Here is a 26,192-nt window from a genome sequence, read left to right as displayed (position 1 = left end):
AATGAGTTCGAAGAGGAGTCTGGGGCACGCGGCATTCGAACCACGGATATTGCGGTGTCTCGTGTTTGCACGCTGTCTTTCGTACGATGTGTGAGCGGTATGACCCCGACTTAATACATCACACGAAAGACAGTCTCGAGACACTGTCCGAGTCGTGCTTCTACCTCGTACGACGGTTCTCTCACATTGGTCATTAAAAATTGTCTGCAGACTTGTTTGTAGCGTATACATATGCATGAAGTATGCATGCTTTGAACATGCGTGAATCGTGTCCGCAGTTGTGTTTGTCATCTTGTCTGCAGGAAACACCGTGTCTTTCGTAACAAAGCAGCAATTTCTTTGATTACAAATTCTTGAACTTTGCCACTTTTAGTCCAGCTGTAGCAACCTTTCAGCTTAGACATCCCGTAATGTGTGTATATATTCTATACGCTTTTCGTTTCGGCAAGTTCCGAGTTTTCATCTGTTCCCGTAGCTGCGTAACTGAATAGCAAACAACAATTCGAACATTGACGATAAATCTTTTTTTTTCTTTGCTTTATTGCACGCATATTTTAGAAAGAAAACTGCACGCTGTCACACGATCAGTGTTGAGCATTGGGTTCTGTCATTTCACTCGATACATTCACTGTCCTAGTCTGCTGCAATATACGATCTGCAAGCGAAAGTTCCTCCTCCAACGCGAGCTCTTTATACTTTCGACAACACTCCGGCGCACGCGCAGCCAAGCACAACTGAAGGCAAAGCTCGTATGCAGGAGGCGGTGCTTCCCCTTGCAGATCATAACACAAATGTCATCCAAAACGTTCCGTCGTGGCCAAAGCGATGCTTGCCAGTTAAATCTCGCACGACGGAACTCTTTTCCACTCCTATCCATCCACCTTAAAGAAATAAGAATTTGGTAGAAATACATGGTACCCAACAAGATAACTATTTTCCACGCCTAATTGTTTCTGTAATTCTTTGTTTTTTGTGTGTTAGCTTTTCATTGGCAGGTGTCGAAGGCGTCGTCAAGATTGTGTTGTCCCTTGACGATATGTGTGTAAAAGCGTGGAACGCCGTGTTCTGATATTGATTTAGACCAGAAATTCAGACACTGTAGAAGCTCCTCCCAGGTCCGTCAAAAACAACAATAATATCACTTGTATGTAAAAAGAAAAAAAAAAAAAAAGAGCAACTGAAAGACCTTGTGCGTGGTGAGATTGTTTGCCCTCAATTGACCTTCAGAAGCGCCTTCGACGCGTAATTGATTACTCCGTAAGAACACTCTAGCGCGCATCCGAAATGACGTAACCTCCCCCGTTGGTGCGTTTCGGCTGAGCTGGAGGCCTGGGAGGAGGCAGGTCAATGTCGTTTTCAGACTCGTCCACTTCGTCGGGTAGCTTGGGGTCCCGGGTGGCAAGGATCGCCGGCGTTGACGAGTCCACCTTGGCTGTCGGGCCACGGTCCTCCGCAGCCGTCGACTTCGACACCGTCTCCGTGGACGTCGAGGTGGCGCCGGCGGTCACGACCACTTCGCCACTTGTGCTAACCACCCTTTCGGTTGTTGACTCAACTCTGGGTTCTGTGCTGGCCTCGCTTGGCCCGACTGTCTTTGTCGCTTCCGGACTCGTGGATGTCGCGAGAGATGGAGTCTGCGTTGCTGATGACGTGTCTTCGGTATTCGGCGAACCAGCACGGTGCGAGATCACTCCGGACGCGTCAGTCGATGTGGTCGTCTCTTGGCGCGTGGTTTCGGGGGTCGAATGGCTGTCGCCCGCGTTCGCGGATGACGTCGCAGATGGGCTGTAGCGGCTTGGGTGGACTGTCGGCGGGTCCTTGGAGTCTCCGACGTTCGTAGGCTCCCATCCTGGATAATACTGGTGTGGCCCTTCTGGTAGATCCGCTGGCGGAAGTACAGGAGGAGGTCTGTTGGCGTGATCGTCTTTCTGCAATGGGTTTCATGTTGAAATGAAAGCAAGTTCTAGCAGCCTGATGTTAAGAAGCAGAAAAATCTTTGGTAGGAACGTTCGTTACTGCTATTTTCAAAGGGAGTCGAACTTACCGGCGGGGATATCCCGCGCATCCAGTTCAGGAACTCAGTGAGGGCGCCTTTAAGTCCAGCTGCAAAACCAGTCAAGCGTGAAAACGAACGTTATTTATGATCGCATGTGTTATAAAATAGGCATGTATGTGAATTACTGAAGCACTTGGCAGAAATTTCGCGGTCTCCCGAAATAAAATAAATTTAGGTCTGATACAAAATTTGTATTTTAAAGAAGAGGGGACAATCTTGAATCCGTGAAGCAACTTACACATGTCAAAATATTGGGACACCTCCCAATTTTATCTTTGTCTAACTTGTGTCACAGCGCCATGGTACGCCTATTACACCTCAGAGTAGCGTCTGTGTTTTTAAGGTTTTGACGCCTTAAAACTTTTCGGAAAAGATTAAGGTGTTCTGATATACTTCATTTAGGAAAGCTTCCAGAGAAATGAGATACAAGATGAAGCCACGCGCTCGGGTCAGTTTATAGCTTTGATAGCGTCGTACACTAAGAATGCAATGGTGTTAGTACTTCTCCGTTCCCACCTTTGTACATCTGAAACTCAACCGTTCGGTGGGAGCAGAGCTCGGGCACGCATAGAGCTTGAAAAAGGTCCATTTGCTCGAGTGCCGAGTGCCGCCATCACGGCGTTTCTGAACAGTCCTTCTTGCTAAGAGATTGAGACACCAAGGAGATGCCAGGTTTGTGGGTACACGGCTGCATGTGCTCTATTTTCCTATACACTCTAAAAAAAAATCTAGTCGTAAAAAAACTCTTAGGGGTTCTTCGGCTTGTCCATATATTGCACCCTAAAAAGTTATTTTAAGCGCGTCATAAAGGTGTTCTTAATGAAAAACCCATAAGGGTTCTTTTTTTTAAACTCTTTTTTATGCGAGAGTATTTCTCTTTCAGTTGCCTTTCTAGTGCGCCCAGGAGCGATAGTGCTTGAGGCAAGACAGTTCTGCACGGGTTGAAGGAGTTCTTGGGGCGTCGAAGAACCTTTCAAAAACTGATTTTTTTAGAGTGTAGGGAAAGTTCCAAGGAAAGAATTGAAACAAGGTGAGGAAAAGAGCACGTGCGAAGTTCATTTGTTTGAAAAGTTTGCTTAGAAAGTTACTGCTGCAGCACGTGCAGCGCGCGTAACTACAAGTCCAGCATGCTCCTTGATATCCCAGCCAACTATTCGCGACTCCAGCGACCTATAGGGGGCGCCACCACCAAACAAACATGGCGGCTGAGTCCAGGTCGTGTCGGCTCGGCCGGGCCGCCTGAATGGGTGGCGCATTCAATTTAACTATTATTCTTTTGTTGAATGCCCACTTTTATAGGTATTTGAACTGAGACAGTTAAGTTTAGCCGGTGCGCATAAACTTGCCGAGCATAGTTTTGTTTTGCCGGTGTTTTTTGTTCTTTTCATGTCAAACTTTCGCTGCGGAGACTTCGATCAAAACCGAAACTATGGGCTCCGGAGAAACGGTAATAGACTCTAATTAGTTTTCATCATCTAAGGAAAGCGGCGAGGGCTACAAAATTGTTCCACCAAGAGTAATGTTTAGCTAACTCGCATGCCTCGATCATGCGACTTACCTGTCCGCGAAATTGAGCTTTTGTGCCTGTCTGTGTTTCAAGAAACAGCTGCACTCGTGTGCTCGGTCAAGAACACAGGCTGCAGGAAAATTACGAAAATTAAGCAAGCGCTTCTTGAGCCAAGGAGCATGTCAACTCGCTGGCACTTCACTAAGCAGCTGATACTCGTATTTCAATTCAGGTTTTAGTAGCAATCGAAAAGTCATTTTGATGAATATGCGGTTATGTATTATATTACGTACTATGGTCCCACTAAAGCGATATTAGTATGTTCTTCGGGTTGAAATATGAACATAGTTGACTAACTATTAGGGTGAACTGCTGAATAAAAGTATATTTGACAGACAGAGAGATGCTACTTAAACTTAGCCAAATGGTTCTAGCCAGTAGAAATGGACGAATGCGGACAAGCTGAGGAGAGTCTTCATCGGAGATTCACTCAGACCTCTCTGCATTGAACTTGACTTAAAATCCTAAACAGATGAATTTTTTTTTTTTTTTTTTTTTTTGTGGCCGGTCAATTTGTGCAATGTAGACGTATATTGCTGCTGGATTCGACAGGGGTTATAAGTATTGGAGGCGCGATAGATCCTAATGACGTGACAGCTTCTATCTTTGCGAGACGCGTCCCCCACCTTTTGAAAGCAGATAATTTCCCTCATTAATCATGTGCAGCGAGCAGGTTCTCTGAATCAAGTAATTGTGAAATTAGCCCAACTCCTTCAATGTGGTCTTTTTCGGCGAAAAGCCGCCAAGATGAATAGCCAACGTACCGGCCGGCGTTAGTGGCTCAAATTAACCTGAAGCTAATCCAGCACAACCAAACTCAAGGAAAGCAGCTATCGAACCTCCCCATTCACTTGTCTGCAACATTGGTGTCCCCTCCAGTAAAACACTTCGTCTGTCGACCTCAGTCTACTGTTCTACATCCCTATAAAGAAACCGCTTATCAGTTACCAAGCAGTCGTTACTTTGATTGTGATTAGAGACAGACGAAAAATCAAAACGTTTTTCCGTGATTCCTTCCCATCCAAAAAATTGAAAACACGCGATCGTGTGTTGTGGAATAAACGGGCTTTCAAAAACGTGATGGAAAGAAACAATCTACTGAGGCTTCACCACACTAATGAACACTCAGGCAAACTTAAGAAATTTTCGGACCTTCATCAAATTACATTGCTCGCCGCCGCGCCGACAACACGCGTCCGCGAAAGCCACCAGAGACGCGGCGGGGCGCGGAGCGACCTGGATCGGCTGGTTCCCGGTTTTCCCGCTTGGCGGCGTCCGTTTTGCTGGAGTCGCGAATAGTTAGAAATGCAAGGCGGGGCTTATTATGTTAATTTACGCCCCATGCTTTGTGATTGGTTTTTTGGCGTTCTTATCGGCCACTGCGCAATCTGATTGGCTGCAGAGCGATAATGAGATGCGCTGGACTCGCCACGCCTTGCGTTCTGAAACTGTCAGTGGTCAGAGCCAATGTCGATAATGCCCGTGTCCCACTAGAGCGACAGACAGAAACAGAAGACAGCGACAAACCTCAAACCAGAGCCTTTCGCGATTTGAAAGGCTTTGTAGAATAAAGGAGGCTACGCTCAAACACGAGCACCATGCACGCGAGGGTACCTTTGGCAGGCTTGAAATCGCTCGTGCTTACATCACGAGCACCGAACGACTGAACGCCTGCCAAAGGTACCGTCGCGAGCATGCTGCATGGGTTTGAGGCTTGTCGCTTTCCTTTGTTTCTCTCTGTCGCTCTAGTGGGACACGGGCATAAGAGCCCAGACTTGTGCCTATCTCAACTACTCTGCTCAAGATACTGTATTTCAAAAAGTTCTTGAAGTACCTTGGTATTTGCAAATGCTATTGATTGAAAGTATTTGATACTGTATTTTAATTACATTTCTGAGTATCTCGTACTCATTATCTCACATACATTTTTGGCATTCCGCCATTTTTTTAGTTTTTCGGTATGAAGTGGCATGGGCCTGGCACCTGCAAACATGAGCATTCTTTCGAGCAACAAAATCCTGTTGCTAGTTCCAATAAGCTACGGTGACTTAGATTGAGCTCGTGAAAACATCGCATTTGTGCCGATTGTGACTCGTATTTCACCCCAAAGTTCGTACAATGAAGGTTTTTGCCCTGCCTTCCAAAGGCACCTTTTGTTTCCTAGAGTTTCCCCCAAAACATCCTCAAACAAAATGGGCGGTTTTACGGAAGTAAAGATTGCCTTTACTGAGGCGCAACGCAGAACGTGAAGCGACCCATCACAACAGTGCAGACTTCAGTGTGAAGAAAATAACAAATAGAACACAATGAGAAGTGGACACAAAAAGAATACACTTTCGCGCTACGGCAAAACGTCAAGTTTCTTTTTTTTTTCTCTTGTTTATGTCGTCAGTCCGGCACTTATTGCTTTCGCGAAAACTGCCTGTAAGCGAACATTGATAAGCAGAGAGCAGGAGGGGAAACGAACTACGAGCATGATGACCTCTCAAAATGCCAACAAAACGTCCCCCAACGTTGAGTGCCTTTCTGAACGCATCCTACTTGAAGAAGGTGAGAGTAATGCCGTGGCTATTATGTGGGCTCTCTTTATCACCCATTCGCTCATTTTCGTGTCCCAAGTTTTCTCCATAGAGGAAATATGGATTGTAGTGAAATGATGCGTCTAAGGTGCGCCGCAGGACGTGATATTCAGCAATATCCTTATAAATAAAGCGACCTTTTTTTTTTTTTTTGTCCCCGAAATGTTTTGCAACATTCATCAGTTGTATACCGCGCCTTATTGTTGGACTGCATTAAATAACCCTACAGTTTTTACGCCGTTTTGTGCTGTTGTTTGATATTAAACCCTTCTAATAAACCAGATATGCGCAACTCTATAATTGTGTTTGTCACTGACGTCAATACAAATTACGCAGTGCGGAAGTGTCTTTAAAAGTGCTTGAATTACATGTCTAAGTATTTGTACTCTACTCAAGATACTTTACAGTGAAAGTAAGTTTAGTATTTTAAATACTTTATGAAGCAGGTATTTAGCAACTTAACTTAAATACTTTTACCGAGTATTTTGTCCAACAGTGTATGAGCCTCAACCATTGCTTTTGGCGCGGCTTGGTCATCTGCGGCTGCTACCGTCGTTGAAAATTTTTAAAATTGTTGTTCTCATCTTTTTTTCTTCTTCTTCATTTTCTTGCTAGAAAGGAGATAGGTCTTGGAGTTTCGATAGGTAAAGTTCACCAATGTAATATTACACTTTCGGTGAAAAGTTGAGCCTCGTTCAGTGCAAACGCCGATTTTTTTTCCGGCTGATTTCACAGCGAGTTTATGATCAAAGTCACCATATATTTCCCGAATGGGTTCAGCGCTCTTAGAATGTCCGTGAACCACTAACCCCAGGAGCGCTCAAAGAAACTGGAAGCCTCGTCACGGAGGCTCCTGGCTGCGCTCGAGATCTTCTCTAAGATGCCTCTCCTGACGACCCGATGTTCCTCCGCATGTCCCTGCTCTCCGTGAACGTTGGCCGCCAGCGTGGAACTCAGGGCGATGCCCACGAGCAGGAGGACGAGGCATGGCTTCATCTTGACTCTGGATAGAAAGCACGGTGCAAGGTTTCTCGGGGACGACATAGGGGGGGGGGGGGGGGGGGGGGGGGGGGGGGCACCACAGGAACGTTTTCCGGCGTTACGCAGATTCACAAAGAACAAATCTCAATGACCACCAGCATATAGTGGGATGACGTCACGTGGAAACCATGTTAAACAGTTCAGTTTTCTGGTCAAATGCGATGTTCACAACACTATTTTCTTATTTATTTAACAATACTGCAGGCCCCGCTGGGGCCTTGGCAGGGGTGGACGTATATTACCTAGTACAGGACATAATGAAAAAGGAAAAAGTTCAACGCAATGAAACGACACTCTAGTACAAAAAATAGCAAGCAAATGTTCAATGTAAACCGTCAGGCTCGTAAAACTTGTAGCTGGGCAAGAAAGTCATCCGGTGATGAGTTGTCAACGATCTTTAAAAAAAAAAATAATTCCAATCAGTTGTTGTTTTTGGAAAAAAAAACGAGTTTTTGAAAAAAATGTTATTGTTACTGCGGTATGGTTCCAGTAATCTAGCGTGATTGAATCGCATGTCTCGACGTAAAGCAGGTGTTAGGTATGGGGAAACGTCAACCTTTAGGTGTTCATGGTAAAACAAGTATAACAACTTGAGTCTCGTGTGTTTTCGACGTAAATGAAGAAAATCGATTTGAAGTATGTTTAACATTTGCGATGAACTGTCTAATCGCCGGAATCTATTGCAAATAAATTTTACTGCTGGTTTTGGTCTTTTTTTTCAAGTTCTTCGGTGTTCCTTTGTGTGTAAGGGTCCTCCCAAAGAACGCACGCGTACTCTAAGTGTAACCTTACTAAATGACGCAGTGTACATATTTTCAATTTAAATTTTGATGTGTTTTTTTGGAACAGCCCAAAGAGACAGCTTATTTTATCAGTTGTGGATGCAGGAACGAGCTCATGGCAGTCGGTGGCGAAGCGTTCAGAACAATCTATCTCACGCTCTTGTCCTTTTTTTCGCTAGCTTCTGCTTTGGGATGCTGCGACACTCCTGGGGTACCCGGCTTCGACAGTGACGGCGTGAAACGGTATCAGCGTACAGGCGACGACTTGCTTCGCGCTTCGTGGTCGCCGCCCCAAAAGGGCCAACTTCTGCGCATGCTCGTTCGGTCACCCAAGAGAAGACTATACATAAGCCGGAATCATCCAAGAACTGAGCGCAGTCGGTGGCGAAGCGCTCGGAACAACCTATCTCACGCACCTGTACTTTTTTTTTTTTTTCGCCAGGTGAGATTACATGTAAAACCATGTCTAAAAACTAGCTCTATTTGATCTGCCACCGACTGAAGTGTTCTACTTGCACTGCTGTTCATTGTGATGTTGGGTGTGAGGGAGTGCGTAGCATGTCTAGCGGACATCACCAGCGAGGACAGATTTATGTTGTGTTCTGTGTGAAAGAACAATTATCACCTGGGCCAGACTCGTGCTGGTGTTACCGAAACTTCCTATACAGACATGTGGCGGGCAAAGCGTGATAAATGGCGATGGAAGACATGTCGCACGCAAGATATGATAGAAGCGATTCGCAAAGCGGAGCAAGCTTCAAGGTTCACAAGCCGCAAGGCAGCTCAGCAGCTGTGGAAGTTCAGATGCAAGCCTTTTTTCAAAAACTTGACCAGCTGTTGGCAATGAAAACTAGCATATACTCTCTCCTAACACTTTCTGCGAAAGTAGATGAGTTCCTGACACTGAAGCCTGTAGTAGAGGGATTATATACAATGATGCAAGCACGCAGGAGATGGACAGCAAAGTGGACGGGTTAGCGGCTAACAATAACACTGTGCTAGCGGTCACGACAGCAAATGAAACTAAGGTATCGAGCTAGAAAAGCAGCTTGGAGAATGAAGTGAAACTGTGAGAGGCCAGGCGGAAACGACTTTGGCAATGCAGGAACAAATCAACAACCCTGACCAATATGGTCGCCTTGCGAACTTAGAAACACAAGGGTTGCCAAAACGTGCAAATAAAAATCTGAGGAACATTCTAAGTGACTAAGGCTGAAATATCTGATTTTGAAAAGGGAGATATCCAGGCGGTCCACCGCCTTTAGCTAGGCCAGAATCAACCCCGATTGTCTTTTGGACTGGAAGATCTGGTTTCGTGCCCGTGGCGAACACCGTGCTCTTGAACGAACCGATGATACACCAGCGCTCTTCTTCAATGAAAACCTCACGAAGCAAAACAGACAGCTGTTCTGCATGGATGGTCGGAAAGCAGGCGAAGCAAAAGCAGCATAAATCCTTGTAGTTTAAAAACGGAAAGATTTTTATGAAGAGCGAGACGTCACCTATTTTGCCAATAAACCGTGCCGCAGGTTTGGACGCAGTCGTTTAAATAGAAGGAATGGATTTTTTTTCTTATGTTTCTGAATTATTGAAAAAAAAAAACGTCAAAGTTGTCATTTAGTTTTTTCCTTTTTTTTTCCTTGTTAATAATAGAAGTATCCGAAAGTACTGGGATTAATTTATGGTAATTGTTCGAGATTTGGACGCAGTTATGGATGCTTTTATTCTAACGGAAATAAATGCTTCTGAGGACATGATAACTATTTTCTATTCCCGGTTATAATTGTTTCGCCTTTACTAGACCGCTTGGAAGGGGAGGAGAAATATGCGCGTATACTTGAAAAGTAGTTGGTGTACAACTCAGGCTGAGATAGTGATGACGCATGCGGAATATGTTTATCTGCAGATTAGCTGCCAAGATTTTGCAATGGACATGATCACAATATATCACCCTCCGTCCAGCAATGCGAATTTATTTCTGAAAGGACTTTCAAACGCGCTTGTGTTTTGTCGGCGACTTCAACCTAAATATCATGGATTCATCGCGACATATCGTGTGTGATTATTTATACCGTTATTCAGGCCCTTACTCGAGAAGAATTCTTGGAGGCAAATTTGTGTTTTCCTGCATTAGCCATATTAATCTTTGTATTTTTGATAACACTGTAAATCGGTTATAATATTAGAAAAACTAGCAGATCATTATGCTATAGCCTGCCAGCTTACAACGAGCAACAAGGGCAAGGACTCTAATACTACGAACACTGAAATAACTATTACTTCAACCGCAGTATGATATAAAGGTTAACGACTATGACTGAAATAATCTTCTAACCTCTGTAGAAGCAGCAATGCTATACGATACAGTAGTAGAATCATTATTGTAATTTTCTTCCGCATGTAAAAAAAGAGTTATCGTTAAAAGGCGTAAGGATGACCACGAATGGATTGCGCCCGAAATTTTAGCGGCTAGGAAGTTTAAGGAGTTTCTGTTTCTCTGGAGAAGATGTAAGCGTTCGCTAGATAATGTAAAGAGTGAGTTAAAAATTGCCTGAAACAGGGTATCAGCATTAATCTGTTTCTCTAAGCGCAGAAATTTTAAAGGAGAATTTGTAAAGAATCGTTTTGATTCTGCGAAAACTTGGGAATGCGCTAACCGAGTTATGGGTAGGCTAAAAAACGTTCTATTGATGATATGAACTCTTTTGCGCCGTTACACACGGAGAAAAACTGGATAAATGCAACGCCTTTTCCGCTCGCGCGCGTCCGGGGCGCTCCAGTCTAAATGACGTCGGTATTATTACGTTACTCAAATACAATGAAGCCTCCGCTTTCCTTCCTCCAGTGTCAGAAGGTGAACTACGCGATTATTTACTTTCCTTTAAGGAAAGAAAGTTTGCAGGTTTTGATGAAATTATGATACGCAACCTCCGTAGGAATTAAAAAAAAAAAAAAAAAAAAAAAAAAAACTTAAATATATTTTTATGAAAATGTTGAACGGTGTTATATAGACAGGAGATTGGCCGACAGGAATGAAAGCTGTGATTGTTAAGCCACTCTACAAAGGGGGGAAAGTAGACGGCTTTAGACGTTATCGGGATATCAATTTTATCATGCGTTTCGCAGGTACCGGGAAAATATCTTTTAAAAGCGATGAGTAGTTTCGTTGAACGGTTTAGTTTATTGTCTGTTTACCAACACGAATTTGTTGCGGAATGAGGAAACTTTTAGCGACTGCCTACACGCAGTATTTGATAATAATATGTTCCTTTTCTTTTTTTATAAATTGTTGTATCGCAAGCTTTTGACAGCATAGATCATTAATGTTTTTTTTTTTTTTTTTGTAGTTTGTACAGACTTGTTTTTAAGGGCCTTTTTCTTTCGATTCTGAAAAGGGGTATTTTTCAGGGCGATCTCAGGTTGTGACTTTTAGGAATTGCAAAAGTAGTAGAACTTCCCTAACGGCTATAGTGCCGCAAGGCTCGGTCTTGTCACTTTTGCTGTTTAATTTATACGTCCATGACTTTTTCTTTGCTATTTCTGAAAGTTTTTCAATATGCAGACTACACGCTTCTGGTGTCATCTGATACAAGATATTATGCGGCCGATAGAAAGCTACAAAATGACGTCGTTTCTGCGATAAATTGGTTTCATTCAAATTTAATTACAGTCAGTGCTTCAAATACTAAGATTGTTTGCTTCAAACACCCGCTTAAGAAAGTTTAACTCTCAGTTCCCTACCGAAAAATCCGGTATAACTTTCCCTATCCGGAATATGGAACCGGAAATTTGTTTCTGGAAACCCGAAATCCAGATTGAGAACAAAGGAATAATTTCTGAAAACCTGAATTTCAGATAGAGTCTAGATAGAATCCAGATAGATTTCCGGTTCCATAATCCGGATAGCGAAAAGTTATACCGGAATTTTCGGTAGGGTTCCCGTCGTTCTGCATACTTCTAGCTGCCCTTCATGTAAGTGTATTCCTCTGCAGTATGCGAACTCAGTAAACTACTTAGGAATTTATTTTGACAGCGATTTATTGTGGTGTACGCAAATGATTTACTTCTGCAAGCGGTTAAGAGGTGTTTCATGCTTTCATGTGGAATTTTTTTACATTTTACTGTTAGAAAAATAATAATGCACGCTTTGGCATACAGTTATTTACGATATGGTGTAACCCTCTTTGCGGGATGTTCTTTGTTTTCGCAAGCGAGAATTAATTCTTTATTGAAGGGTATCTTACGGAACCTAGCGTTTGACAGGGCCGAGGTCTTTACCTTCTGTACATTTAAAAAATTACACCTGCCGCTTCCTTCAATGGATTATTTAAAGATACTGTATAGTACTTCAACATCTCTGGAATTCGAATTCGATTACTCCGTGCGTTCAAGGGCGCCCAATGAGACAATCACTTCGATTTAACATACCGCGAATCCGAACAAAGTACGGAGCAACGCACGCGGATGTATTATGTGCCACATTTACTATGCCAGAATCCTTAACTTGCTGTCACATCGAGGCAAAAACTCAAAAGAGCCTTACGAAATTGAGATCAGTAACGCTTCAATGCGGGATTATTTATTATTTCTTCCAAAGCTGTGGTTTTCCTGAAATAGTTTGTATTGTGCAGAGGAGTGCTGGTCGTTTTGTTGACTGATTCCAGATTTATGCTTTCCCACGATGTATTTTATATGGTTTTGTACAGCTGTCGTTCGGTGGCTTGAATGCATGATTTCGACGATATATGAGATTTGTATTGCGTACTGAATTTGCCACCTACCCTGCCGAGCCAGGTACACAAGCCTCTTAGGCTTACACCTTCTCGTTATTGTATTTTTTTGGAAATGTATGTGTTACAAATAAAAATTCTATTCTATTTGCTTGTTCACGATAGTTACAGCTGCGCAAAAGAGACACTCGATTGGCGTTGAAGTGACCGTGTGAGATAAAATCTCGCCTTAATATGGGTTGCAAACGTCGCCCCTGCAGCTTACACTACAATTGAACTCCAGGGCCCGTTTGCTCGAAGCCGGTTAACTTTAACCGCGATTAAAAGCTAACCGCCCTTCCCTACTAGGTACCTAGAAGTACCTAGCCAAGTTTGACGAGGGCTGGGTGAGTGATAGCTCCGTGTCTTATTAGGGGGTGGTAGCTGCTGTCACCTACTGGCTGTAGCGAATATAAGTGGCTTCGTGGAAACGTTCCCGAAATGGGGGGACCTAAAAAATGCGCGCTGCCTGCTTTTCGCGGCACAGCGCGGCATACATTTGAGCTTAAGGAACAATTTTTATTGCTCGTGGTACAAATAATCGGCAAGGTAAAACTAAATTAACCCTTGTTTGGAAAGTTTTTGAATATTTGGCTGTATGAAGTGAAAAAAAGCCTCGTTGAAATTTCCTTCCGAGATCGAAAGAGGACGACGAAGTTGAGTCCTAGAAACGATGAGAAAGAAGTGAGCAGTGAAAGGCGGGCGGTACACCGGCAGCATGGTTGGCCAGCATGTAAGAACTGTATACACCAACTCAACTCTCCTACGTCACGCCGCGGTGATGGCGCGCCGGACGCACTTCCGGTCTGGGGCGGTGGGCAGAAGTCGCCGTGCCAGACATGCATTCCTGTATTCCCTTGGAATAAACGAGACAAAAAACCTGCCTCCTCGTGAAAATGCTGCGATGGGGGCTTTACCAAGACAGTCTGGAAAGGTTTGAAGATCAGTTTTCATGTGTTTTTGCACCCTCCGTTCGTCCGAGAACGTGGATAGTAGCCGTGAAAAGGGCAAACCAGACGCTGTCGAACTACGATTGCGTGTGCGGGCCACAATTTGTGGTCGCCAGATGTATTTGCTTTGTTCTAACATGAACGAGAGAAAACCCTCAAGTTGTCCGGACCACCCACGGGTTCAGTGCGTCTTCAAATTCACACGGCCGCCTGATCGTTCGAACTTTCGTCTGCTCTTTCAAAGTTGTCTGCTTTTTGTCGTCTGCTCGTTCAAATAAAAGCGGCCCGTAGACCAAACTTTGACCCGGTGATTGCAATAAGAAGTAATTGCAGGCCTCAAATACTTAAGTAGGCTCGGTGTAAACAGTAGATACAAGATCTTAATTACTGGTACCGGTGGCCATCACCTACTTGTTACGCTTGGTCTGTTCCCGCTTCCGATTTTCAGTATCGACGTCGATCATCGCCGCTACCTTTGACACTTTTGCAGCACGAGCGACGTCGCGACCGAAAATAGATACAAGAATCTCTTCATGGTTTTGGCGTCCATTTCTACAGCGTTCATGCGAATGAATCGCCGCACGTCAAATTATTTACGGAAAGGTTAGCGGCGTAACGAGCCTTGATAATTTCGCTCAGGCGATTCAAGTGGTAAGACATTGCGATGAGGATGTAGAATCGACAACTCCAACGCGAAAAAGAGTATGCAGACTCACACAGACGCCTACAACGTGACATTCGAATGGTTGGTTGACGCGGGACGCGGTGCTTCTTGCCCGTACTCCATTGCGCGTGCGTTCGAACTGTCGTCTGCTCTTTCAAACTTGGCTGCTTTTTGTCGTCAGCTCGTTCAAACGACAGCGGCCCGTAAACCAAACGTTGACCCGGTAATTGCGATAAGAATTAAGTGCAGGCCTCAAAACACATTTGAAGGTTGGTTGGGGTAAGTCGGCTAAGCGTAAACAGATACAAGAAGTTGTTGATCATTGTTACCAGTGGCCATCACCGACTTGTAATGCCTGATTCTACTTGCGGTTTTTAGTATAGATGTCCTCCATCTCAGCTACGGTCCACGCTTTTGCAGTCTGAGCGACGTCGCGACTGAAAATAACGAGCAGAATCTCACCGTGGGAGTCAGGCTTTAGCGCCCATTCTGTGGCGTCCACGTGAAATGAATCGCCGCACGTCACATTATTCACGCAAAGTTTTGCCTCGTTAATTTTGCTGAAGCCGCTCAAGTAGTCAGACATTGTTAGGAGGACGTAGAATCAACAATTCCAACGCGAAAAAGAGCACGGGGACTCCCACCGACGCCGACAACGACGCAATTCAATGGTTTGTTTATGGGCGACGGCGGGCTTCTTGCCCACCATCCACCGCGCATGCGCGGCGCCGGTGGCGTCCGCTAGGGGCGCTCCGGTTTGTTTGTAAACATGAGTTGGTGTATATAACACCGTCATAAATTGAAAAACCAGTATCTCGGCTCCACTGAAGATTGACCTATTAGTAAATTACCCGAACATCGAGAAGAACGCTGAAAGTGTAATTATACGATCCGCGCACGCTGGTCTTCCACTTATAAAAGATTTGAAGTAAATAATCATAATAAATCTTTGACGAACGCGCGTGGCCGGCCAAATTTGTTTTAGGCTTTTTGCTTCAGAACAGTTATTACTGCAGACGCCAGCAGGTGCAGCGCGTGTAACTACACTCGTAGCATGCACCTCGGTGCTTTTGAAATTTAGCAAAAGGTCTATGGGAACGCTGTCTGCTTTTGTGTGCTATCGATACCCGGCCGATTGAGTCAAGGCCATCCACTTTCCAAAGACGTTGCCATGCCGACCACTATCGCGTTCATTTAGGCTTAGGAATGGCCAGAGTCGAAAGTCTATGTAAAAAATGCGGCGAGGTCATTGGTCATGCTTTGCGTTTTAAGTGAGGTAAGGCAACGCGAAAACCTCCTGCACCATTCATTGCTGACTAACGCGCCCGCTACTGGAGCTACTACGACGTTTTAGTTCCAAAGCGAGCGGCGCTCACTCACCGGGGCACCGCCATGTTTTCGCGCCGTCCTTACCCTGCCGGTCACGTGACCCAAAATTCCCCCTCGTAGAGAAATTCGGTTAACCGCGGTTAGTTAACCAGCTTCGAGCAAACGGGCCCAGCTAAAGTTTACCCTTCATATTGGTGTACTCCTCCAGTCCGTGAAGTGTCTAGTACTGAAGCAAGTAATAGTGGCCAAGGATACGCGCGCCTCTCCTTCCTCCCCAGGAACGTAGCAGTTAAAATTTAGCGTCGCTCATCTGTCCTCGGCCCAACCAAGTACAGATGAGGACACTCGAATAATGAATGTAGAAGGCGGGAATAATTGTTTACCCCGAATTCTTGCGTAAAATAGAACGAAAAATAAAAAAGTAACTTGTGTGGTGCTTTTGATCCTCCCGGGCGAATCCGGCGATTTTCTTCAAGGGCATGGACGGCGTGTGGCGTGAGCCGAGGAAAGCCCACGCCGGGCCCTACGGCTGCCGACACCCCGCTATCCATGTAGATGTCGTCTACCCTCTTTGTGTTCCCGGTAGTTTGAAGGGAAACTCAGTCGGCGGAATGCCCCAAATTGGCCCCGTGAATATGCAGTCCATTGTTCAGCTAAGCCGCCAGGCTTTTCTGTCGGACCGCCTCCTCTGAACGACGCGAAGCGCTGCTCGCCCGTCGACTTTGGGAAGAACGACAGCGTCGCTGGTAACACACTTGGTCACTTCATATAGATACATAAAATCCATGACAAAAATCACTTGATTACTCCAGGACTTGGTTAAAATTTGTGATCTTTTTTCTCCTCTTTTTAAAATTCATGTTTGATATGAGGAAAGCGTATATAATGTTTTTTTTTTTTCTTTCTTGTTTTGTTTTGGTTCGTCACTATTCAATCGATTAACCGGTTAAAAAATTTATCGCGATTAAATCATTAATCGATTAATCAGAAGGTTAATCAATCAATCTCCCCGCCCTAGCATCGCGCAGCAACCCTGAAGCATATTCAAGGAATATAAACATGGAAATGCAAAATATGGGTATACACAGGGAAGGAAAATTTCCCCAAGCCACGCTGGTTCTCAGAAACAAAGTTGTTAGCACGAATATGACTGTCATGGAAGGGTTCGGTGCGCCTCTCTATGAGTGGTTTGGTTTCTCAGTTGTACTTCAGACGTGATCATGAAGAACCAAAGTAAAAGGTACAGTATGCAAAGGGTATGTTTTCGGAAGGGAGCCTCGACCTGTGATTAGTACATATAAAGCGATAAGAAGAGCGGTTCTAGATCAGTGTTTATTTTGTCTTTGTGTCATACACTTAAAGGGCGGCTGTCAAGTTGTATAGGACAAATCTACTTCCGTTCCGAAATTCCTCAACTTTGTTACGGTCCCGTCAAGATGTACGCAACAGAGCTTGTAGAGTGATAAAAGGAACCATATGACTTATCTATAGCTGTATCAATTATCAATCAAAGTCGGCCACTCGTTTCGTCCACTACATGCATATTCGCGATTCATGGCTTGTTATCATGATGAATTCAAAAATCAGACAAAATAATTCGTACCACATCTGATGTGTAAGATATATGCTCTCGCATGAAGTAAAAAAAAAAAAAAAAAATATATATATATATATATAGTCCACTGCCACACGCGATTATTGCAAAAATAAATAAATAATGATAACAAAATGACGGCTTAAGTGACACAAAGTTTGAGCGATAAACTTAATGAAAACAAAAATAATTATATCAAATTCTATATTTACCCCTACTCTGCAGAATTCAGCAGATTCTCTCTTCACGAACCTGTCTTGTAGGTGGTTCACACTTGCAATGTATGCAAAGGATATGTTTTCGGAAGGAGCCTCGAACTGTGATGAGTACATATAAAGCGATAAGAAGAGCGGTTCTAGATCAGTGTTTATTTTGTCTTTGTGTTTTTCTAGTTTTCATCGTGTGGCTAGTGGCGTCTTAGTCTCTTGTTCCCTCTTTTTCCTGAAAGAAGTTTTACGCAGTGTAGAGGAGATGGCTTGATCTTCTTTTAAGGAACGAGCTTTCCCTCTTTTGGCTGATCGTAATGCAACCCCTCACGCCCCCCCCCCCCCCCCCCCGCCCCCCCTCTCTCTGTTCGTCATTAAGATACCATTTTATTGGAGAGTAGATTCCAGATTACCTCAAATAAAAAGTGAAGAAGCCGGAGGGGGCATATCGCTCGGAACTATATAGGTTTCCTATTTATTCAGTCGTTTCTGAACCGGTTCATTCGTGTTTGACATCAGTAATTGAACTCATGAGACACTCTCAGCACGTTGTACCTATGTACACCCGCCTTGTTCCAGGAGTAAATGTCGCGAGGCAAAATAAAAAAAAAAAATTCAATATAAGAAAAAAAAAACACGAAAAGGTAGGCAAGCGACGTTATAGGACAGTGCACTCTTGATATCGGTCTAAGCATTCTTCGAAGCTAAACGGCGACTAGACTGTATTTAGGAAGATACGTGTTATTTCACCACATGTTACCTTCACACCTAATTTCACCACCTGATTTGCAAAATGCACGCTACACAAGCAGGCTCACGTACTAATATATAATCGCTCTATAATATACTCACGTACTAATATATAATCGAATAATCGCTCTAACTGCGAAGCTTCACTGCAGACTACGTCGAAATCCGATATGGCAGTGCAGGGGGATCGGTTGCCGAGTGTGTTAGCGCACTGCGGCCCGGAGCACGTGAAGCGTGCTCCGAGATGAGGTGCATATGTGATTTATAAACGATGCAGCGCCATGCCGAATTTCATAGATCCCCTGCATGCACGAGCTCCTAACCTGCACCACGAATTCTGGTACCTTTTGTCAAGTTCGCTCGCTATGCTGTGCTATATCCCGGTGCGGCTTGTCGTCTCACCCGAGTTCCACCGTATTTGTAATTGGGGCAGCAGTACAAACACCTGTGGAACTCCACGCTACTTTAACATCCTCCGTGCGTCACGTAATTTGTGAAACGGACCGCTCGGGCTCTTCTCTTCATTAGGGAGTTTTCGTAGATCGTTTTCGCCGTCCCGCAAGGCCCTCCGCAACCCGCTACGATAGCGGGAACTCCACAGTCAAGGCTATCGGCGCGCAGGCGCAGTAGCGACTTCTTCGTTGCGGAACGCTTAGCGGAGGGGGCAGCGCGGTCTACGAAAACTCCCTATTGTTCCCACGGGAATAGGTCGACCGGTCGAGCTTCTGCGCCGGTCCTCTCTACCCCGCGTTTCACCTTACGATGGACCGCAGTGAACGCTACGAACCACCCTAGCCACTCCAGGGGCTCTAAGTTGTACACTCGGCGGGAAAGGATGTACAAGAGGATCCTCTCCCCCACCATCTTTCACAACGCTTAGAAGATGTACAAGAGGAGATAGAGGCACCCACGAATGTCTCTATTCCCTCTCCTGCATCGCCAACACACACATGCAGGTCGCCAACCGCCGCGATTGGCCACCGCCGCGCTGCTATTGGCCAGCGCCAAGGTCAGGCACGGCGCTGGCCCATGGCGGCGGTCGGCGGTCTCGCCGACTTGTTCGCCGACTTGTTCGCCGAGTGCCCAACAGCGCTGTGAACATGACACGTGACTGCGCATCCCGGGCGTTGCGGCATCCCTCCCGAAGATCACGCGACACTAGCACCTCGTGGGAATGTCTTTGATGGTTCATAGCGCTCGCTGCGGTCCATCGGCAGGTGGAACGAAGTTGGCCTTGGTCCGGATCGGGAGAAGCGGCGTCGTTAACCGCCCGTGGAGACCCGCGGGTGAGGGCCGTCCGTACATCAGCGACCTTATCATGGGCCTTCCAGCACCGCGCATTCGCCCCTTGTTCCGCCGAGCTCCTTTGTCTTTCCCCGTCCCGCCTCACCCTCAATCTGGTCACGCTCCTCTAACTCGGCGGCAGCAACAAACACGCGCGGTAAAAGGGAACTTTGAATTTCCGAATAGCTACGCGGTGCGTATATGCGAGCCCATCAATGCGGAGTAAATGTAGGCGCACGTAACAATTGCCCGGTAGATAAGGGGGCTCCATTATTATATCTACACGGTAGTGCGTCTTAGCGGGTGAACATCTTTACGGCGTTCTCTGGGTCCCTCGTTCAGCGATGAGGATGGAGCGAGCTTGCCAGGTGCTCAAGCTTCCTTCGCATACGTGATGCTAATCGTAAACGGTTTTCCGCCCGAAGGATCCCGAGATTGCTGCTGCCCAAGGCAATTATCCAGTAACTTGACCAGGCTGGCCAATCATTAAGGCTGGAAAATCGTAGCCTCTGTTCAGTTTGCCCCCCCCCCCCCCCCCCCCCCCCCCCCCCGAGCTCGTGGTATTTCATGTTGTAGGTTATTTCTGATCACCGACAACATGAGATATGTTTTGACCGATGAATGGTTCTTCATCGATCCCTCGTGTTATCGGACAAACTATATTTCGTTCGCGTCATCATTTAATGACGCAAACTATATGTGCGTCATTAAATGATGGCGGTATTTGTGGAACTTTTTCTATACACTTCTTTAGCTTAATCATGATCCTAATTTATTATTCCGCATTTTTTTATTCTTTTTGTGAAAAGCTTGCACAGAATTTACAGACAGCTATAGAAAAACACATAACTGGAATTGAATGGCACGTTTAATAACACTAATAGTACCACAATCAACACACTATTTTAAATAATAGGCATTTAGTTTCATTAAACACAGATCGATTCCCAGTCCAACACAATCTTACATAACAAACGAGTCATTGAGGCAACACGAAGCGAGGGACGCGAATGACCCCTTTGTCGACGCGGCCTTCGACTTCCCAGCCCGCTCCCAGAGAAAGTGGTTTAACAGGTACGCACACAACTAAAAAACGAAACAAAAGAGAAGTCAAACGTCGTCGCGCGACTAGCTTCACCTCTTTGAAACCCAAGCAAGCTCATCACTTAGACACTGCATGAAAACCCTGCTGCTTACAGAAAATTAGTCAAGGAATGAATCTCACGATTCGCTTGATGCGAAGATGCTCCCTCGTCGCTGTCACACAAACAACAACGACTGCCTGCGTACGCTCGCTTTGCCGTGGGCGACGGACGCGGCCAAAGAAGAGGGAAAGCCAGCAGGCCACTAAGCCTCGGCCGTTGCCACCTACCGGATCGAATCCTGTTCGGCCGTGCTCGCAATGCAGCCGACCACACGCACCGCAAGCTTTCGGACGACGGAACCCGGCGGATGTCAGCGGGAGGCGCAACGCCTTGCGATGCGCGATTACGACTCGCTCCCCGCAACTGCGCAAACGACTTTACTGTCCTTAGGCCTCCCGCGTGTTTCGAGGACGGACAAGTCGATGTTCGCACGCTTTGTGGAGGACGAATAAACTTCCGGACCGCGAAGGTTATTGGATTGTATGCAGGTTCATGTTGTAACCCTTTTTGTTGCCTTTGGGCGTGGCCGAACGCTGTCCGGAAGGTGAAAGATTTGGCGGTACGGAGTGAGGAGTTGCGAAGGAGTCGGTGAGGGTAAGTTGGGGGGGAGGGGGGGGGGGGGGGCAGGAGCGAGCACCATGGTAATGAGAAACACTGGCCCGAGATCACCACGGCAACGCTGCAACGTGGATGTCAACGAAACCCCAAATGGACGACCGCTACCGGGAACAAGTCATCTTTTTCTTTCTTCTTTTGATTGTTGGGACCTTAGTATTAAATCGGAAAAATAAATAAATAATAAAACGACAGAAAGCTGTACAGGAAAAAGGAAATTATTTATGGGCGGGTAGGGTGCTCACTCAGGAAATGAAGTTTGATCTACGAGGTGATAAAATTATTCAAAGACAAGCGTCGGAAAGATGGACAGTTGGTGGCCAAGAGCTAGGAATGCCTTGGCAAGGTTTTAAACGTATGCCAACATGTTCACCTTGAATGTTACATACTAAAAGCTGACAAAGAAGTGTCTCCCTTGGAAACACACTCGTATGTATGTCTGTAATTAAAGTTGCATGGTGTTGTTTCGCTAGTATGGACACCCCCATTCCTCAAAAAAAAAAATAAAAAGCGTCCATAATGTGAGTTGTCTAGAATAACGAGGCAAAAAGGCACGTATTTACGCGATTCCTCCCCGGAAATATTGTCTATATACTGCGAGTGGGGTATCCATATTTACCGAGTGAGTCCGCATTAACGAGATATAACTAGGGTGTGTATTTTCCGGTTTTAACCGAAAAAAACCGATAAACATCCGTCGGTGACGAAAATACAAAATCGGCTAAAACCGAAAAACACCGGTGGCTGGATATTTTCGCCCTGGTTAAAACCGAAAAACACCGGTCGTTGCACGTTTCCGACCAAGCGAAGCCCTTTCCCCGTAGAGGTTCGTCAAACGTGTTATCTCGTGGATCCTGCATCCTTCCAGTGTCCATACGTGGCTTGCAGGTGGCGTCAGTCCGCCCTCCTTTCTGGGGGTCAAAAGCGTCTAGTGAACGCAGTGGAAGCTAAGCTCTCACACGCCTTTCCCCCATTGTGTCTCCCATGGCCCCCTTTTGTGGAAAAATTAACGCAGTGGAGGGTACGCTCTCACGTGACCTTTCCCTATTGTGTCTGGCCAAGTAATGTCGGTGCAAGCCATGTATTCAGAGGTTGCTGTGGTTCCTGGAAGACACTGCCAACATCCGTGTCGTCGTACAGGGCTAATGACCTTTCAGAACTGAGATGCGTTCCTTGTTATCTGTTTAGTTTCCATGGGCTTTTGGGCAAACGGACGAAGGGTTTTGTTGGCGGGGGAGTTTTTCGCTGTATATTAAAAGAACCGTTCTGTAAAAAAAATTGCAGACGTGTTGAGTAGGCGCGTCCGTCCCGCGTCTGCGGGTTTTCTCAACCTGAGACTTGCTTCCCTTCGTCGTCACGCGGAGTAGAAGGGCACCAAGATGGGAAGTGAACGGAAAGGTCAGGATGGGACTACGCTACAGATTTCATGGATGAATCGTCGTTCTGGTTCCGCGTGCCAGTTGTTAATCCGTGCATAAACGTGGAGCTGCTAGAGGGATTGGTGCCTTATGAAAGTATCTATCGGCTGGTCCTCCAAGACGAGAGCTAGCCGAGTGACCTAGAATCAGAGTTTCTTTGTTACCGCCAGTATGCTGTATCTAGTACCGTTGATCCAGTGTTATTTTGGAAACTTAATTTACCTGACTGGCCACTACTGTCCCAAGCCTCGCTGGACATTTTTTGAGATTTCCTGTGTCCAGCGCAAATGTGGAGCGCGCGTTTTCGAAATTGCGGGTTGTGAACCGCAAGGAACGTGCTGCCATGACGGATGCAAGGCTCTAGAAGAATGCTTGCATCTACTATAATAGCCAAGTGTGAGAAATATATGCTTCCTGGGGAAGTGTATGAAATATGTGAATAAAATTGGACCTCTCTGTCTGTGATCAATCGCATTTTTTCCACCGATAATCACCGATTTTCGCCTCGTCCCGAGACGTTCCACCGAAATACACCGGTGTGTCGAAAATAAATAAACACCGAAAAACATCCGCCGATTTTCCTCACAAATAAACACCGGAAAGTACACACCCTAGATATAACTGAATGTATACGTGCTTAGCAAAGCATGCACTCTAAAAAAAAAAAAAAAAAAAAAAGTCTTAAAACAATTTTGGGAAGTTTTTTGGCTTATCCATATTTTGCACCCTGAAAAGTGTTTTTAAGCACCCCCAAAAGGGTTCTTCGTGAAAAACCTAAAAGGGGTTATTTTAAGCTCCTTTTTTGGTGCGAGAGTTCTGCATCGCCCAGTTTGCTTTCTAGTGGGTGCGACTGTGCTTGAGGCAAAGCCGTTCTTCACGAGCTTAAAGAAGTACTGGCCGGCCTTCGAAAAACCTTTAAAGACAGATGGTTAATTTTTTTTCTTCCTTATAGCGTGGAGGATAGTTGCGCTAGAACAACAAAGATCTTTTATGCATAAGGCGTCGATCTCAGATGTCTCATACAATCACTGTCCTTCCACTTGACTTCTTTTTTTTTTTAAGGGGGTGGGAGGAGGGCGATTTTGTTTCTAACGACTTTGCTAAAACTATAGTGGGTAACAAGTTAACAGTAAAATGGAAGCTCCTCCCACCTCTTTCGTCGCCTCCTCTCCAGCGTTCGCTCTACTAAAGAGGAAAGAGGTGGGAGGAGCTTCCACTTTACTCTTCGCCCTGTCACCGACTCTAGTCGTACACTCGTAGTCGTCCATCAAGCCCGCGAACACGCACACACACACACGTTCATTCACTCACACCGAAGCCGCGGACACACTGCCAATACATTCGTACAAAAAGACAGCCTTTAGAGACATTGTCCGAGGCGTGCTTCTTCCCTGTATTGAGGGGGTCCCGTCACCATACAAGAAACGTCCGCAGACATGTTCGAAGCATACAAATGTATGAAGCAAAACGTGCCTGAGGCGTGTCCTCGGACAATTATCCGCAGATAAATCCGTCTTCGTTGCTGCATCGAACACCGTGTCTTTTGTACGCTGAATGAGCAGTGTGGCCGCTGGTGTACAAGCGTGGTACTCACAGTGAGAGAAACAAAAAGGGGGCCTTCTTCTTCGCTTCGTGGTCTCGAGCTTCTCCGCGGTAACTCCACTTGGCGTTTTCGCTCGGCAAACAATCGCAGCCTGTTCGTAGCAAGGACCGCCTCCACTGTTTTACTCTCCCCTCTCGCCCGCAACTCGCGGCTCTCTCGGCCGTTCGACACGCCACAGCGCCACCGGTCAGTTTGCCCGGCCAACATTAGCGAGATAGCGGCGCTTGATTCTCCGCCCTCTCGCGTTTTTGCCATTCTCTGGCGGCTGAATCAACCCCGCCTCTCCACTCACGGCCCCCAAGGTCGCCTACCGCTTTGTTCCGTGACGTTTGTGCAAATTAAGTCGCCTTTTTTACAACCGTTGCACTTGTCTACACTCCGCGCGTGCAAGCACAGTCATTCGCTTTAATCGTTCTATACCGCAGACTGTGAAAACTTGAGAAACGACCAATACCTCGAAGAGAGGGTCCTTTTAACACGTTCTACCAGGAACTCTTTTTTTTTTTTTTCTATTTTTGGCGTTGCAATTGAATGAGTTGTATCATTATTTTCACTTTCCGGGAAGCGAAGGAACTCGCGTCGCTACGTGTTTACGCGTCTGCCGTTATTTTACAGTGTGAGCCTTTATCTTAGTGCCATGAAAGCGCCCAGTTTAGTCGTAAAGGGACAACGCTAAAGCGTGGTTCGCTAACTCCGACGACCGTGAACCAAAGCTGCACTTGAAAAACACCTTTCTACGTTTTCCTTCAGCAGCTTGAAGGTTTCCCGAACCGCGGCGTGGAGGATCTAGTATGTAATAAATAGAATAACAACAAAATAAAAAAGCCGCTATTTTTGTTTTTAAAAGTCTAATAGTGCAGGAACTACAGTATTTAAAAAGCGATCGTTCTAATCTTTCTAGAAGTTTACATGCAGTCAAGTACAGTATAGGTCACGACTCATGGGTGACATCAATATGTATATGTATATACACTATAAAAAATATGCAGATGAATGAACCGCACTTGATCGAATGAATCAATGTTTCGCGAAACCGCCGAAAGCCAAAATAAATGGCGGAGCCAGGTTTCGGAAAACATTAATTCATTCGATCAAGTACGGTTCATTCATCTGCATATTTTCGATTATTTCCTCTTCGGAGACCGCGTACGACGATGAAAAGTGCCCTTGTATATACACTCCGACGGTCACGTGATGTCCGACGGTCACGTGATGTCAGGGTATGTAGCGTCAATTTTTACGCTAAATTTAGCGGTGAAACTGCGTTGGTACTTAGGTCCCGTGACATCAATATTCCCGCTAAATTTAGCGGGAAATTTGCGGGCGGACGGATGGACGGACGTACGGACAACAATCTGGGATTGGGGGTTCCATTAAAAAGCATTTCATGCTTTAATAAAGTTTTGAGCAGTTCTTTCGGATGTCGATAAATTGGTGTCTCATACATTAACGGGGGTATCAGCGGCCGAGCTTGTTAGCAACTTAGCACATCGCAGCTCGAAGCGCCTGGAGCGAAAGCTCGCTCTACAGCCCAAAGGTTCAATCTCCCAATCCCTGCCCTTTCCGATCTGGATGGGCATCATACCGGAGTGCGGTCGTGTATCAGTGGCTCTGCACGAACCTATATGGATCGCCGAACGAATAATTTTATCATTCACAAAAGTGAGTGCTAAAATTATTTGCTATAATTGTTAGTTGAACCAGATATGCGCTGGAAGTTGCAGGAGCTGTTAAAGCTGCGAGATGATCGTGCAGGAGCATGTAAAAATAACACGAGTGGCACAGTCTGTGAACTAAGTAACACGACGTGCTACCTTGCGGCGTGTTTTGAGTGCAATAT

General features: G+C 45.6%; 1 protein-coding gene across 1 annotated transcript; it reads right to left on the bottom strand.

The window, feature by feature from the left end:
• Positions 1 to 980: 980 nt before the first annotated feature.
• LOC115310143 (A-agglutinin anchorage subunit) lies at positions 981 to 24,566 on the bottom strand. Its single transcript, XM_040504790.2, has 4 exons — positions 24,344 to 24,566; positions 7,012 to 7,205; positions 2,045 to 2,103; positions 981 to 1,928 (listed from the first exon to the last, which is right to left on the bottom strand). The coding sequence occupies exons 2-4, from the start codon at positions 7,196 to 7,198 to the stop codon at positions 1,269 to 1,271; spliced, it is 906 nt and encodes a 301-aa protein (XP_040360724.2). The 5' UTR covers positions 7,199 to 7,205; positions 24,344 to 24,566; the 3' UTR covers positions 981 to 1,268.
• Between the last annotated feature and the right edge of the window lie 1,626 nt (positions 24,567 to 26,192).

The sequence above is a fragment of the Ixodes scapularis genome, unplaced genomic scaffold (genome assembly GCF_016920785.2).
Source record: "Ixodes scapularis isolate PalLabHiFi unplaced genomic scaffold, ASM1692078v2 PGA_scaffold0__279_contigs__length_252992795, whole genome shotgun sequence".
Classification (NCBI taxonomy): Eukaryota; Metazoa; Arthropoda; class Arachnida; order Ixodida; family Ixodidae; genus Ixodes; species Ixodes scapularis.
Note: the sequence above shows the minus strand (reverse complement) of the source record. Positions and strands in the feature narration are given on the sequence as shown.